General features: G+C 39.5%; 1 protein-coding gene across 3 annotated transcripts in view; it reads right to left on the reverse strand.

Annotated features, from left to right (window-relative positions):
• Window positions 1–12489, reverse strand: part of LOC135705712 (proton-coupled amino acid transporter-like protein CG1139) — a 53224-nt gene extending 40735 nt beyond the window's left edge. The window contains exons 1-2 of one of the 3 annotated variants that reach the window (XM_065227548.1): window positions 11883–12489; window positions 11058–11315 (exon numbers count right to left, since the gene is read on the reverse strand). Coding sequence is in view for 1 of the 3 variants with exons in the window: in XM_065227546.1 (XP_065083618.1) it covers window positions 11883–11915 (33 nt within the window). In the remaining 2 variants the exon portion in view is untranslated. Of the gene's footprint in view, window positions 1–11057; window positions 11319–11882 lie in introns of all 3 variants that reach the window. The other 2 variants (XM_065227547.1, XM_065227546.1) reach the window with 2 other exon arrangements.
• Between the last annotated feature and the right edge of the window lie 619 nt (window positions 12490–13108).

The raw sequence follows: 13108 nt of genomic DNA on the forward strand, positions 1-13108 counted from the left end.
TTACTGGTACACTCGTAAAAAGTGCTGTGACATCAAATGAAACCATGACTTCATCTTTCCGAATCTCTCCTGATGTCTGAAGTTGATTTGCGAATTCCTGTGTGCTATTAACTGAGCGAGTGGTAAAGGGTTTAGGCATATTTTGAAATTCCTTTACTAGCCATTTGGCAAGCTTATGAGTGGGGGATCCTTCAGCCGAGATAATCTCCCTCATTTCGTTTCCTGGTTTGTGTATCATTGGTAAACCTTTGATCCTAGGTAGAATAGGGTTTCAAACTTTCAATTGATTCGTAGTGTTGCCAATAAACGCCTTGCACTCTTTCGACGAGGGGGTCAATCCTCAACTGCTTGTATGGGCCATTAGTATTTTTCCGTCATCCGATTGTCATAGCCCTCTTTGTTCAAAATCACTACTGCATTACCTTTGTCCGCTTTTGTATAGAATACCGGCTTTGTTTTTAGTTCGTTGAGAATTCGAATTTCCTTTTTTTCGGTTTTACTATGTGAATGTCCCTTTCCGTTTTGTTTTGTTTCTGAAATAATATTCATGACAGTATCGTGTAATTGAATAGAAAATGTGTGAGTGATTGCTGTCTCCATGTCAATGATGGCCTCTTCCACGTCAGGTTTTGAGAGGATCGCATATCCTAATCCCTTGTTGAGAAGTGTCAATTGTTCTTCTGAGAACTGCTGCGTCCAGCGATTTACCACAAAACCTTCGACGGATTGAACCATAGCTGTGTTAACTGAACTGTGTGATTTCTGGTTTATCTGCTGTGTTGTGTAATTCCAATGGTATTGTAGTGACCTGTAGGAAATACGCGTATCTGTCAAAAGATAAGCAATTATAACGGAATTAAAAGGAAATAAACCAACACACTCAAAGCTCTTCACACAACTTGATGTTGAAAACGACATTTTCGTAAACTTCGCTTCCATGATCCTTCATTATAATGGAAAGTCACGTGCACCCTATTTGTCATCATCACAGCGACTGACCGCATCTTGTAAAGCATCGTCTATCATCACCTACTTAGTTCTTAGCGCTCCACTGCTATTAATCCCGAAGCCTGATGGATTTGTATGATCTATGCGAATGTGTTATAAGCAACCGTCTAGGTTAAGGTACATGAATAATAAAACCACCCCTCACTAGATCCTTTGCCCCTGTGGCAATGATGGAAGGGCAAAGAGGTGTGGATGTAAATTAATTCTTTGCCACCACAGCAACATGGCTGTTTTATGGTTACGAGCCTTTCGGTAGTTGTTCATCCGGGGCAACAGAGATGATGATTATTATTCGACTGAAATGTAAATTAATGATTGTCGATTGGGAGAGTGTTAAATTTCAATTACCTTGATAGGATCCAATAATCAAAACAATTGAAGTGAAAATGGAGCACAGCTATGTGAATGCATAATTTTGGAATAATAAACACCTCAACACGATTTAAAATGTATTAAATATTTATTTCCGTGTAAAATAAAAAAAAAACGTGTGAAGTAGAAATAGCTCGAGAAACTTCCGGAGAAAGTTGGAAAAACTTTTATGAAAAGTAGAAATAAATTCCCTGGAAGAATTGGAAGAACCTTCCAAGGGCAGCTGCATGAATCTTTAGTACGAAGTCAGTAAAGTTTCTGGACGAAGAAAGTTCCAAGCGAAACCGGTAGACGCTTCCGAGGAAAGTTGAAACAGACTTCCAGGAAAACTGTATGGCTGGGAGTAAAGTCAAAAACAAAGGCAGTCACAGGGACTTCTGGGGAAGCCGGAAGAAACTTTGTTACCTGTTAACTCGGGATAAGGGATCTCAGGGTCATTTACTCTTGCTTGTATCGTCCACTTCTACGTCAACTATGCGAATTCCAAATTAACAGGAGCAACTGCACTGAATCGAAGACAACGAATCAAGAAGATTGACAACTCTTCCATTTTCTCATACGCACGCTATGAGACAGGTACAATCGCGTCATCTGCCGCTCAAAGGTAAAAGCCTGGAACGAATTTGATAGCAAAGATAACATCCTGAGAAGAAAGGTTTGTGTATTTGCTCATTTTTTCTATGCGTTGCTTCCACCTTCACTCAAGCGCAGCGCTATTGTATCTGTCGCTTGGATTCTGGCAAAGTTGCCAGTTTTCATGATATGATGTCTTTGACTGAATGAAAGCTCAACACCCACGAAGAAGAAATTTTAACTAGTATCTCATGGAAGGCGACGCCTGATGTTTCCCTTGTGAACCCGGTTTCAGACGGAATTACGGACATGGTGAAAATGTGTTAACCAGGGCCGCTCCTCTAAATAATAGACTACCACTGAAGCTACTTTTCTATTTTACATTTGTATATTCGTGACGTCACAATTTAGGGTACTTGCATGCTTTATTTTCGGACCTGGATCCATGTTTACGCTGGTGATGATACAGTTGGTCGTGCTGGCGATGATAACGGTGGTTGACAGCGATGGATGACAGTTGTAGCGGTGGTGTAAGGTGAAGGTGGTATGGGCGGACGACAGCAGCCGGATAATTTATCCGCAAGGGCGAAAGAGGATAACCGAAGATAATGATGATGATAGCCGGGGACTCGATTCAACCCGCTAACATTAGCGTTGACCACGCTGTGGCTTTGGCTACGGTGGGTTTACGATGACGGATGGATAGTTTTAATAATGGCCGATGTGGCTTTTGTGGGCAGTCACTGCATCCCCATATGGCTATAATCACAATGGCGGCCATCCGAGACGTCGGAAACACCCAGCCTCTTCGCGGATCACGGAGTACCACCGGAATTCCACTCACCGAACACTTTCCTGTCGGATTAAACCACAAAATAAAAGAAAAAGGCCATTTGGACCTAACAAGCAACATTATTTACCCTGTGACGTCAGTTTTGTAAACCTGCATAGTTTTCACAATCTTACAAACTAATTACTTTTTTCTTATAGTTTTCCTGGTTTCTGTAAATTAACTTCACTCTTTTTTAACGTACTAACTCCGTGTACTATTTACAAGGATCCGAGCAAGAATCTACTAAAATAAGAGACAAACACTGAAACTAACACGTTTTCACCATGAGGTTATTTAATTTACTATCTCTGAATTACTGTAACACACACGCGCACTTCTACGCCGTTCTAGGATAAGTTGGGAGTAAGTAAGTCTTTTTTCGAGTAGAAGCTGAGCTATATCAATCTGAACATTGCATTAGATCCTAAGTAACATTGACAGATTCTCTTTGCATCCCCACGGCCATGTAAAGACATTCCCAGGTATTTTCAGCACACAGATCGATAAAAGAAGCTTTTACCTAGCATCTTATACAACAAACACATCAAGAAACGGTTCTGTGATCAAGTTATTAACGAAAGAGAAAGTCGACGAAAAGAATCGATCAATGTTACTTAGGACCTAATGCAATGTTCAGCTTGATATATATACATTTTAAAATAATAATGTCCATAATCTTGAACATTCCAATTGAAGAATCAAAGTGACGATTGACTCACAGATGGCGAGTGCATGACCTTTTTTTAGCACATCTAGTGTAACATTTGAAATGGGCCTATGTAAAAAACGTAAACAAACCAGAAAATGAATTTTAAATTTTTCCGCCAATATTCAATTCATATTTAAGAAAATTGAAGTATTTTAGGCATTTACTTTGTTCATAATAACAATAGTAACTGTATCTCAGTATACAACATCCAAAATATGCGAAAAGCTTTCAAAAATATATGAAAATCGATAACCATTTTAATTTCATAAATTAATATGCCTTTTTGTGAATCTTTCAATGGTTAGGCCCTTTTTGTTAAGCCGTTGTGCTTGTCATCACAAAGGGTACGCCCTTTGCTAAGCCTTTTCGCAACGTCAAATAAATTCAAAATAAATAATTGGCCCTGCCTCAAGCAGTAGGGCCTAGCTTTGGTTTGAAAATTTTCAATCATCGGCCCTTCTACGTCACTAGGTTTATCAAATAAATGAATGGTTGGCCGTTTTAGCGTGCGTATTAATGAATCGAAAATGGAGTTATTTTTAATGATTTGTCTCGATTAAGCGGAACTTTCCTACACGATTAGTAGCTATCAAGCGGTGCTAAAGAATGGAATCAAAACCCAATTTGTTTATGTTTTGGACATAGGCCCATTTCAAATGTTACTCGAGACATCATCATTTTTGTAATTGTTGATTTGAAAACTAGGTGTCGCATGACCAGTTTTGACTTTGCTTTGATTCGCCAATTGATGAATTTACGTTACGGTCGACCAGCAGATGGAAATGATGTGAAAATGATAATGACGTTTTGCTACTTGTCAAATCATATGGAATATTTTCTAGTACATCATCACTTTTGTGGTTTTGGATTTCAAACCTAGGTGTCGCATGCACTGGTGCAGTTTCGCGTAAATTCATTAATTGACATTTGATAAATTTAAGCAAAGGTAAAACTGGACATGCGACACCTAGTTTTCAGATTTGCAATTACAAAACTGATGATGTACTAAAAATATTCCATACGATTTGACAGGTAGCAAAACGTCATTATCATGTTTCACCTCATTTCCATCTGCTGGTCGACCGTCACGTAAATTCATCATTTATGTTTTATTTTATGAAACACCTTGCTCTCAAAACCTTACGCGCCATCTGTGGATGAACTCAGGTACTAGTAGGGCTGGAATATGTTTTGCTTGCTCAAACTGATCTAACAGAATCGCACTCGGATCGGTACTAGTGGAAGTGGAACAGGCTCACACACTCGCAAGCCAATAAGTGAGTGGCACTGTTACCAAAGATTCAGTAAAAATGCTCGTTTAATCTGAAGGGCACATTCGTTTTATACGATAATCAGCTTGTGGAGGAGCCTACAAGTAATAATTTGGAACCACTGGTTACAATTTTAATTTTCAGAAGAGTCATCCATGGGAAGTCTGAAAGAACTTCAGGGTGAAATGGGAAATAATTTCCGCTTCCAGAGGATCCTGTTGGAACCGAGGGGGACGAAAGTAATCTATTATACATTTAATTTAACGGATTTCAATAAAATTTGCTTCATAAAGTAGATTTTTGTGGATTTTTCCGATTCGTAAAGAATTATACCGATATCACCCGATTTCATTCGCTTTTCATCAATAATCTTGAATAAGTCAGAATTATCCAACGCTCTCTTATTTAAATTTTAATGTGTATCACGGTTTGTGTTCCGGAGAAGTCGATAACATACAAACACCGTCCTTTAGTTGTGCCGAAGAAGAAACTTTAAGGCTAAAATTTATTTCAAAAGACTCAATGAGGTTATGTTTATAAAAGTGTTTTCTACTACTCACAAAACGGTATTCTTTTGTGGTTACCGGTTATCGACTATCTCTCGCTTCTTTCATGCGATGCGGACGATAATTTCTGACCTATCGAAGCACAACATTAGTTACTAATTAACAAATTTAGTTCCGTCTTACACTTATAGCTTTCTTTTGAATTTCTCTACCTAATTTCTCGTTCACAGATTAAAACATTTTACACAAGCAATTTTCGTTTGAGAGTATATACAACGCGTTTTTCAGTTTTCGTCTTCTTCCTATCATCGGATCAGTTGTTTAGGTAACCGTGTTCCCAGTTCACCTATTCGCTGCCCAGTCGAGGGGCCTCCGCCACAGTTTGACCAACCGGTCCGCACTCGTGTTTATTTCAGTTACCATGGGGACGTAATTTGTGATTAACCCCGGTCCCTTTCAAATTGTATCATTATTTATGTATGGCCATATATTTGAAATGACATTTCGCATTCATCTAGTGATGGCCGATTTTCATTCGAATAATCGATTAACGAACCGAAAAGTAAAATATTTGCAATCGGTTATATCATGCCGATATAAGCATTAACTTTTCCAGAGGATCATCACCCATCGTTTCAAACATGTGCATGTGTAGTTGTTAATCAAGTAATTAAAAAAATGGAACATCTCTGATTTTGGGGTGACTGTTTTGATTAAAAAGAGCGCCAAATTTCATCTCTACCGAGGGGGCAGCGAAACCACAAAATTACCTTGCATACGGGGGGTATTCATTGTATGAAAGGGACCGTGAAAGAGGACACTAAAATAGAAAGTTATTCTTCCGACTGTTTCATCTTAGTATTCTTCTTTGGTTTGACTGTCTGTCACTTTATTTTTTTATCGAACCTCGGACTACCAACTAGCCAGCAGCAGCTGCTTTTTGATATTTTCAAAAAGTTGTGCCCAAATAGCATTAACCCACCAAAAATTCTACTTTCGCCCAACCATCTACAGCAGAAGCACACTCCAAAGCTCTTCGTATGAAGCTCCCAACCAAAGAATTTCTTTCATAGGATTTAGACCTCCATTCCTCACCGAATACTTCTGAAATACAGCCTTCAGCCGAAATTCGTTTGCCTTCGCAACCACTTCCACCTTCTAGTTGGATGTTCCCGAAGTGCGGTATAAGAGGTGAGGAGAAAGGAAACTAGTGGACTCTTTCATTCTGACGGTGTTCTTATGCAACAGCAGACGTGACGTCACGTCTGTTGCTGCATAAGAAGACGCGAGAACGAAAGAGTCCACTAGTTTCCTTTCTCCTCACCTCTTTTACCGCACATCGGGATGTTCCAACTTGGAACACCTCTTAAGGTGATTCGCTGTGACATCCTTATTCCCGTAATCACTTCGAAACTTTAAGTGCACAAATATCAGCTTCCTCGACACGTGCAGCATTTAAATTATTACTCCACGTTTGCTGCACTGCAGTATACATGAAGTAGCAATTTCAAATGAAAAGGAGCACTGATTTCCGAGATTTGTGTAATTGAAAATTCGAAGTGGAAGTACATTTATAGCCATTTGTGGACTCAACAAGGAATCACCTTAATTGTGACATTATCATCGTCCTCATCTTTCCGTTTTCCATTGTCTTGCATCCTTTTTTAATTGTTAACTCCCTCTATTGAAACCGAAAAATCCTTTGGTTTCTTCCCCCATACGGCCACTAATGTGATGTAAACAGGGGAGGCAATGTGAATGTTTGTCCATCCCATCAACCATTCAAACAGTGGGAGAATGAAAGAGACGACAAAATCACAATGTTTACATCGCATTGTACCGCACCGAGGCGCTCCTTCGCGGCGTCCTCAACAGCGTTGCCAGAATGTTTACAAGCTTATCGGTATCAAAGGTTTTCAAAAATCGGTATTTATCGGTATTTACTATTTTAATTAATTTTAATATTTTTGCCGTTTTTGAAAGCGATAATTTTAACTTTTGGACTATGATCGGAAAATTCTGGACGAAAACTCCGGAGTATGTTTGAATTAGCTTCTAGAGGAAGCTGAAAACAACATCCAGCGATAGAAGAAAGAAGCTCTCCTGGAAGAAATTTGAGGAAAGTTCTGAGAGAAGTCGGAAAAAAACATCCGCGGAACTTCCAAAACATAAATTGAGAAACCTCTGGCGAAAATTTAAAGAAACTTTCAGAAAAAATCAGATGTGCTTTAAAGGAAGGCAGAAATGTTTCGGAAATTGGAAGTAAATTCCAGAAGTAGCCATTTCCAGGGAAAGCCAGGAGAAGCTCGGAAAAACCTTCTAATAGAAGTCAAAAAAAGCAACGGGACAAAATTCCAGAACTAGACGAAGGAAATTTCTGGGAGAAGTTTAATTGAACTTCCAGGAGAAGACGGAAGAAACTTCCTGGAGACGCTGGCAGAAACTTCCTAAGGTTGATTGGGAAAAAAATTCTGGAGAAGTCGGAAGTCAGAGCGCTTACGGAGCAGTCGAAAGAAACAATGTGGGATGTGCTAATGATCCAGAAAGTGTTCATAAACAGCCCTGAAGCCCTCGCAATGCCCCTGAAGTTTTTGGAACATTCCTGAAATGTACTTAGGGATTTTAGGCTGTTATGGAGTACTCTGATCATTTTTGAAATACTTGGAACTTCCCTAATTATAATGAGACTACCGGAATATCTCTAATCAACTTTGAAGGTCTCTAGACTTTCTTGAAGATTACGAAATTTCTAAAGCGCACAATTTTCTTGAATTAATTGTAACATCAGCAATGAAGTTCTCTGATCTTCCCGATTTTTCTAATTTTTAAAAGTTATCGACACTGCCATTAATAAGCACGGAACTTCCCATAAAATGTTCTCACAATGCGCTAATGTTCATGTAACTTCCCTTACTTTTCTTAGATTTGCATGAACCCCACGGAACATTGCTGAAGTTTTCGGAAATTGCCTGAGTTTCTCTGAACTCTTTTAAAATTTCAGCGATTTCATTTCCCATATTAAAAAAAAAACAAGTTTTTCACAATAATTTTCTCCAAAATTCGAGAGCGGGCAGGCAATAATCATATTGATTATTTAAATAAATCGGTATAAATCGGTATAAAACCTCAAAAATCGGAATTCTGAGGAACCTTATCTGTATATCGGTATCTAGTTCGGAATCGATATAAATACCGATAAATCGGTATATCTGGGAACGCTGCTTCGCGGCGTCCTCAAATACCCACGGCGAATGAGAACAACTCAAATTTGAGTTTAGTTCACTCATAATCGCCAAGAGTGCAGGAACTCAGCGATGTGTAAAATTTGTCTCATGGTTTCCTGTGGAAAACCTAAAAAATCTGCCGGAAAATGAGGAAATTGACGAAAATTTTATTCAGTTTCGGAGTAGTACCAATAGACTGAGTAAATCCAATCTTTACTTTTCTCATATTCAGGAATTTTTCCCTGGAAAATCCTGGAAAAACCTGGGAAAACATGAGGCAAATTTACTCATCGCTGAGTTCCTGCACTTTTGGCGATTATGAGTGAACTAAACTCAAATTTGAATCGTTCTCATTCGCCGTGCCGTATTCTGTCATGAGATAGTTAGAGATGTGACCCGATATTATAGAGATGTGATCGATAAAAAACTATATCTAGATAGAGCAGGAGTTAGGGCGTAGCAGCTTTTGTAAACAATGACTTCTCTCGACGATTTCTAGGAATTCAAGGTACGCCCACGCAAACCAACATAAGCATTAGATAGAGGAAGCCTTCCCCTATCCGATGGTGATCTTGATTTGTGTGGGCGAGCCTTGGTTTTCTAGAATTATTCGAAAGAAGTCATTGTTTACAAAAGCTGTTACGCCCTAATTCCAGCTCTATCTAGATATTTTTTATTTTGGAGATAATTTATCGGATAAAGTGGATTTATTCAGAAATGAATCGATTTACCAAAATAAAGATTTTTTTTATAAAACTTGAATAAATCTGGGAGTTTTGTCCCCCTAGGTTGGAAGGGAAAGTTTAACGAAACTTCCGTTGAACGATGGTAGAATTTTCCGGAGAAAGTTGGAAGAACCTTTCGTTAAAAGATGGGCAAGTTGGATAACAAAAAACTTCCGGGAGATTTTGGAAGAAACGTCCGTGTAAAGTCGGGTGAAACTTCCGAGAGAAATCATGAAGAAATCGAAGAAACCGTTTAAAATCTTCAAGGGGAAGTTGGAAGAAACTTCCAGATTTCGGAAAAATCTTCCGGTGGAAACCAGGGCGAATCTGGTGAAACATCCGGAGGGATGTTTGCGGATGAAAACAAAATATTTAAATATTGAAATATGTTGCATGCTTCATAAGTCGATCGGCAGAAGTTCAAATTCTAATAATCGGAAATTATTCCTGGTCACCGAATAACAATATTTTCCTATTCCCGGGTAGCTAGAAATGGCCGGGAAATGGATTGCTTTAAGCGATCTAAATAGTCAACTCCGGAAGTCTACGAATAAACATTAATTTCTGATATCTCGATATCTGTCTTATAGGTCAACTCCGTAAAGTCAACACCTTACGGAATAAGTCTACATAATAATTGGCTCAACTCAGAGCCGTACTCAAGATATTTTTCGGGATAAACTCTCATTTTTGCGGCTCCACCCCACCTCCTGACATTCATTTTTACGATGTTCCATCACATTCGTACCTATTTTTTCTGACATGGAGTGGGAGTTGTTCTACATTCAAATCCGTTTTTTTTTCCAAGATGTCGTAGAACTTTGATGAAGTTGTTCAAACTTTTCTTGAACTTTTCTTATGTTTGATTTTTTTCCATGGATTTGTTTTCCGTCGATCTTGTTTTCCGTGCTGAGCACCAATGCTACCGACGCCAGGAAGGCAGCTCCCACACCTGGACCCTACCTAGGGGCTGTCCATAAACTACGTAGACAGTTTAGGGGGGGGGGGGGGGGGTGGAGGTTGACAATTATCCACGGCCCATACAAATTTTAATTTTTTTTGTATGGACAATTGTCTACGCAGGGGGAGGGAGGGGTCAGTAATCCTAAAAAAAACTATCTACGTAGTTTATGAACAGGTTAAAGCTCATATCATTTTGATAGAGTTCATTGAACTCTCATGAAGTTCCTAGAACTTACCAGGAGGACATTGAACATACCTTACCCTATTTGTATGGGAAATCCGTTTCGAACGGAACAGAGAATAGGGGTGATTAACTCCTCCGAAACAAATCACTATGGTTCCCACTAACTACCCATAACAGGTAAAACACTGCCAAAAAATATACTTTACCAAAGTGCAGAAAGATTTATCAGAACCAGAAATGGGGTGTTAATCCCTGTTGTTGAAATATCTCCCCACAAAAAGTATTATCCAGCAACTAGCAGACAACCCAGCACGACAGTAATGTCACCCGTGGAAAAGTTTGGAAGACCCGGACTCCGACTGCTACAAGTGCCCATGTGATAGAGAACAAGAACAATGTGCTGAAAAAGTGTGCAGGCATAAAACAAATTGCGAAAATAGCTATCTACTGTGACGGAGGTGTGGAAATGTACCGAATCGTTGCTGTGGCGGTTTGCAGCCCGCCGTGATTTTGTGGGTATCGTCGGCAGATGTGCACATCTATGGGTTGTGCTGTGTGTGTGTGTAAGGTGGGGAGGATCCAGGGATAAGCAAAACAGTAAAAAGTACGACCGAAAAACTAGCTTTTTGTTGTTGTTGTTGTTAGTACAGAACAGTGAGGAATGCATACCGGATAAGTAAGAACACTTACTAAGACACAATTGTTGCACGAAAGTGATTCCCCGTTCCACCGCTACTGACGGAATTCCAAACTATGTATTGGATGGTGGAAGATTAACGATTTCTGGGATTACTTCCGCCGATTCTTTTCCTTTTCCTACGCCGGTCGGTTCTTGCTAAACGAGGCAATTATCTTGTACCCAGTTTTTACTCCGTTCTTTGCGGGGGAAGATAATAGTACTTGCACTTGCAAACAAGAAAGCAATCCCTGCCAGTGTCTTGTTCAATTCTGCTGTGGTAATTCGAGAAATAAATTAAACAAAAAGGAAAAGTCAATTATGGTATAATTGTTGGGGAATCAGGATCAGGATGGACCCGGAAAAAATATATATTAAGGATGGAGTTGGTTTGGATTTTTGGACGGGGGGTCCAATATGTGTATGAAGCATAATTTGAAAACCTGAAGCTTTTTTTTTCCAGAATTTACTAATTTGAAGTCCACATCCAAATCATTGTTGGACCCCCCAGGAAAGGATCCCCGCTCTATGGCGACATACCGACTCATCGTGGTCCGGGTTGGGGTGGTGGTGGAATGGCAACTTCTAACAAACAAAGAAACGAGCCTTGCAGCAATATTGCAAAGTTCATCTGAAGGAAGGCAGGCAACCGCCAGGGCGACTGACAATGAACGTGTGCGAGAGAAGGATAATAATTGGAGGAAAATTTCCGGATGCCAAACCAGAATAAGGGGGAAATTGTCTGGAAAAGCGGATGTTTTGCGTCGGTTGTTTCGAGGGGATCCCTGTTATTTGATAAGGTGGGGGTATTCTGCCATTGATTGGATTTCTCAACCTACCTGTAGATTGATCAGCGGGGTGAAATCCTCCATTCCTTTTTTCGCTGCTCACGCTCCAATGGAAGAAGCAAACACTGATGATCTACTGAAAACTCCCGGGCACACTGCAGTAGGTATCCGGGGAAACAGAAGCAATGCAAATTCGGTATCACTCTTTTCACTTCGTTTTCTTTTGCTTATTACTCAGTCCCCTATTCTTGCTTTGTTTTGTTGCGGTCACCACAATCACACTCCTCTTCTTGGTGGTGTGAAACACATACACAACAAACGTTTACACAATCGCTCCTACTGTTTTCGCCTTTTCACTATTCTAATAAAAATGCACCAGCCTTGGGAGACTACGTAACTGCGTTTTATTCTCCTACTGTCCACCCAAAATTCGCGAAACATCCGACGTCCCAGTTGAGGAGCGCACAATCGACGACGAAAAATTTCAATTCACACACAATCGCGGACAATCACTCACTTTTGCCTATTTTTTTGCACTTTGGATGCTCAAAATTCTGTGTCCACACGAGAGCTTAATCCTCCCCGTTGCTTGCTTGATGGCCGATCTGATATCCAATGCGAGCTCCAAACAACGAATGCGACATGCAGCAGTGGTGGATCGAATCGAGTCGCGAGAAAAAAAAAACAACGCAAAGCAAACACCCTTATTTTTCCTATTTTTCTTTTGCTGTTTTTTGTGACAGTTCGCAATAATATAATATCGAAGATAATTATCCAGAACAGCTCTACCTCTTGGTTGACTACTCCAGCGTTGCCAGATATACAGATTTCTTATTTTCACAGATATCCAACTGTAGAGATTTTATCACCATTTTAAACCGAGTTATACATTTTTTTCAATAATCAAAGTGATGCCCGCGCTAGAAAAAAAACCTATTGTAGGAGACTTTTATTTATGTTTTTGAATATTTAATTTTTTTTGTAGATGCTCAAAAGTCTACTGGCGTCTTCCAGTAGAACTTTTGTGAGTTTTCGCCACCTACATTTCGAAGTGAGAACTGTTATATGGATGATGGTTACAAAACTCTAAAAGGGAAATTAGCGATTTTTGGGGGAAAATTGCTCCATGAAGCCAAACTAATCTTTTCCCGGGGAAACTGTTACTTTAATCGTGTAGGAATACGTTTTAGGTATAACTAACTAATCATTTCTATTTTACACTCACATGGAAAGTTTACCTTCTGCGCATCTTTATTTTTAGGAAAATGGCAGGGAAA

The sequence above is a fragment of the Ochlerotatus camptorhynchus genome, unplaced genomic scaffold (genome assembly GCF_037179485.1).
Source record: "Ochlerotatus camptorhynchus isolate MF236.1 unplaced genomic scaffold, CSIRO-AGI_Acam_v1.1 ptg000274l, whole genome shotgun sequence".
Lineage (NCBI taxonomy): Eukaryota > Metazoa > Arthropoda > Insecta > Diptera > Culicidae > Ochlerotatus > Ochlerotatus camptorhynchus.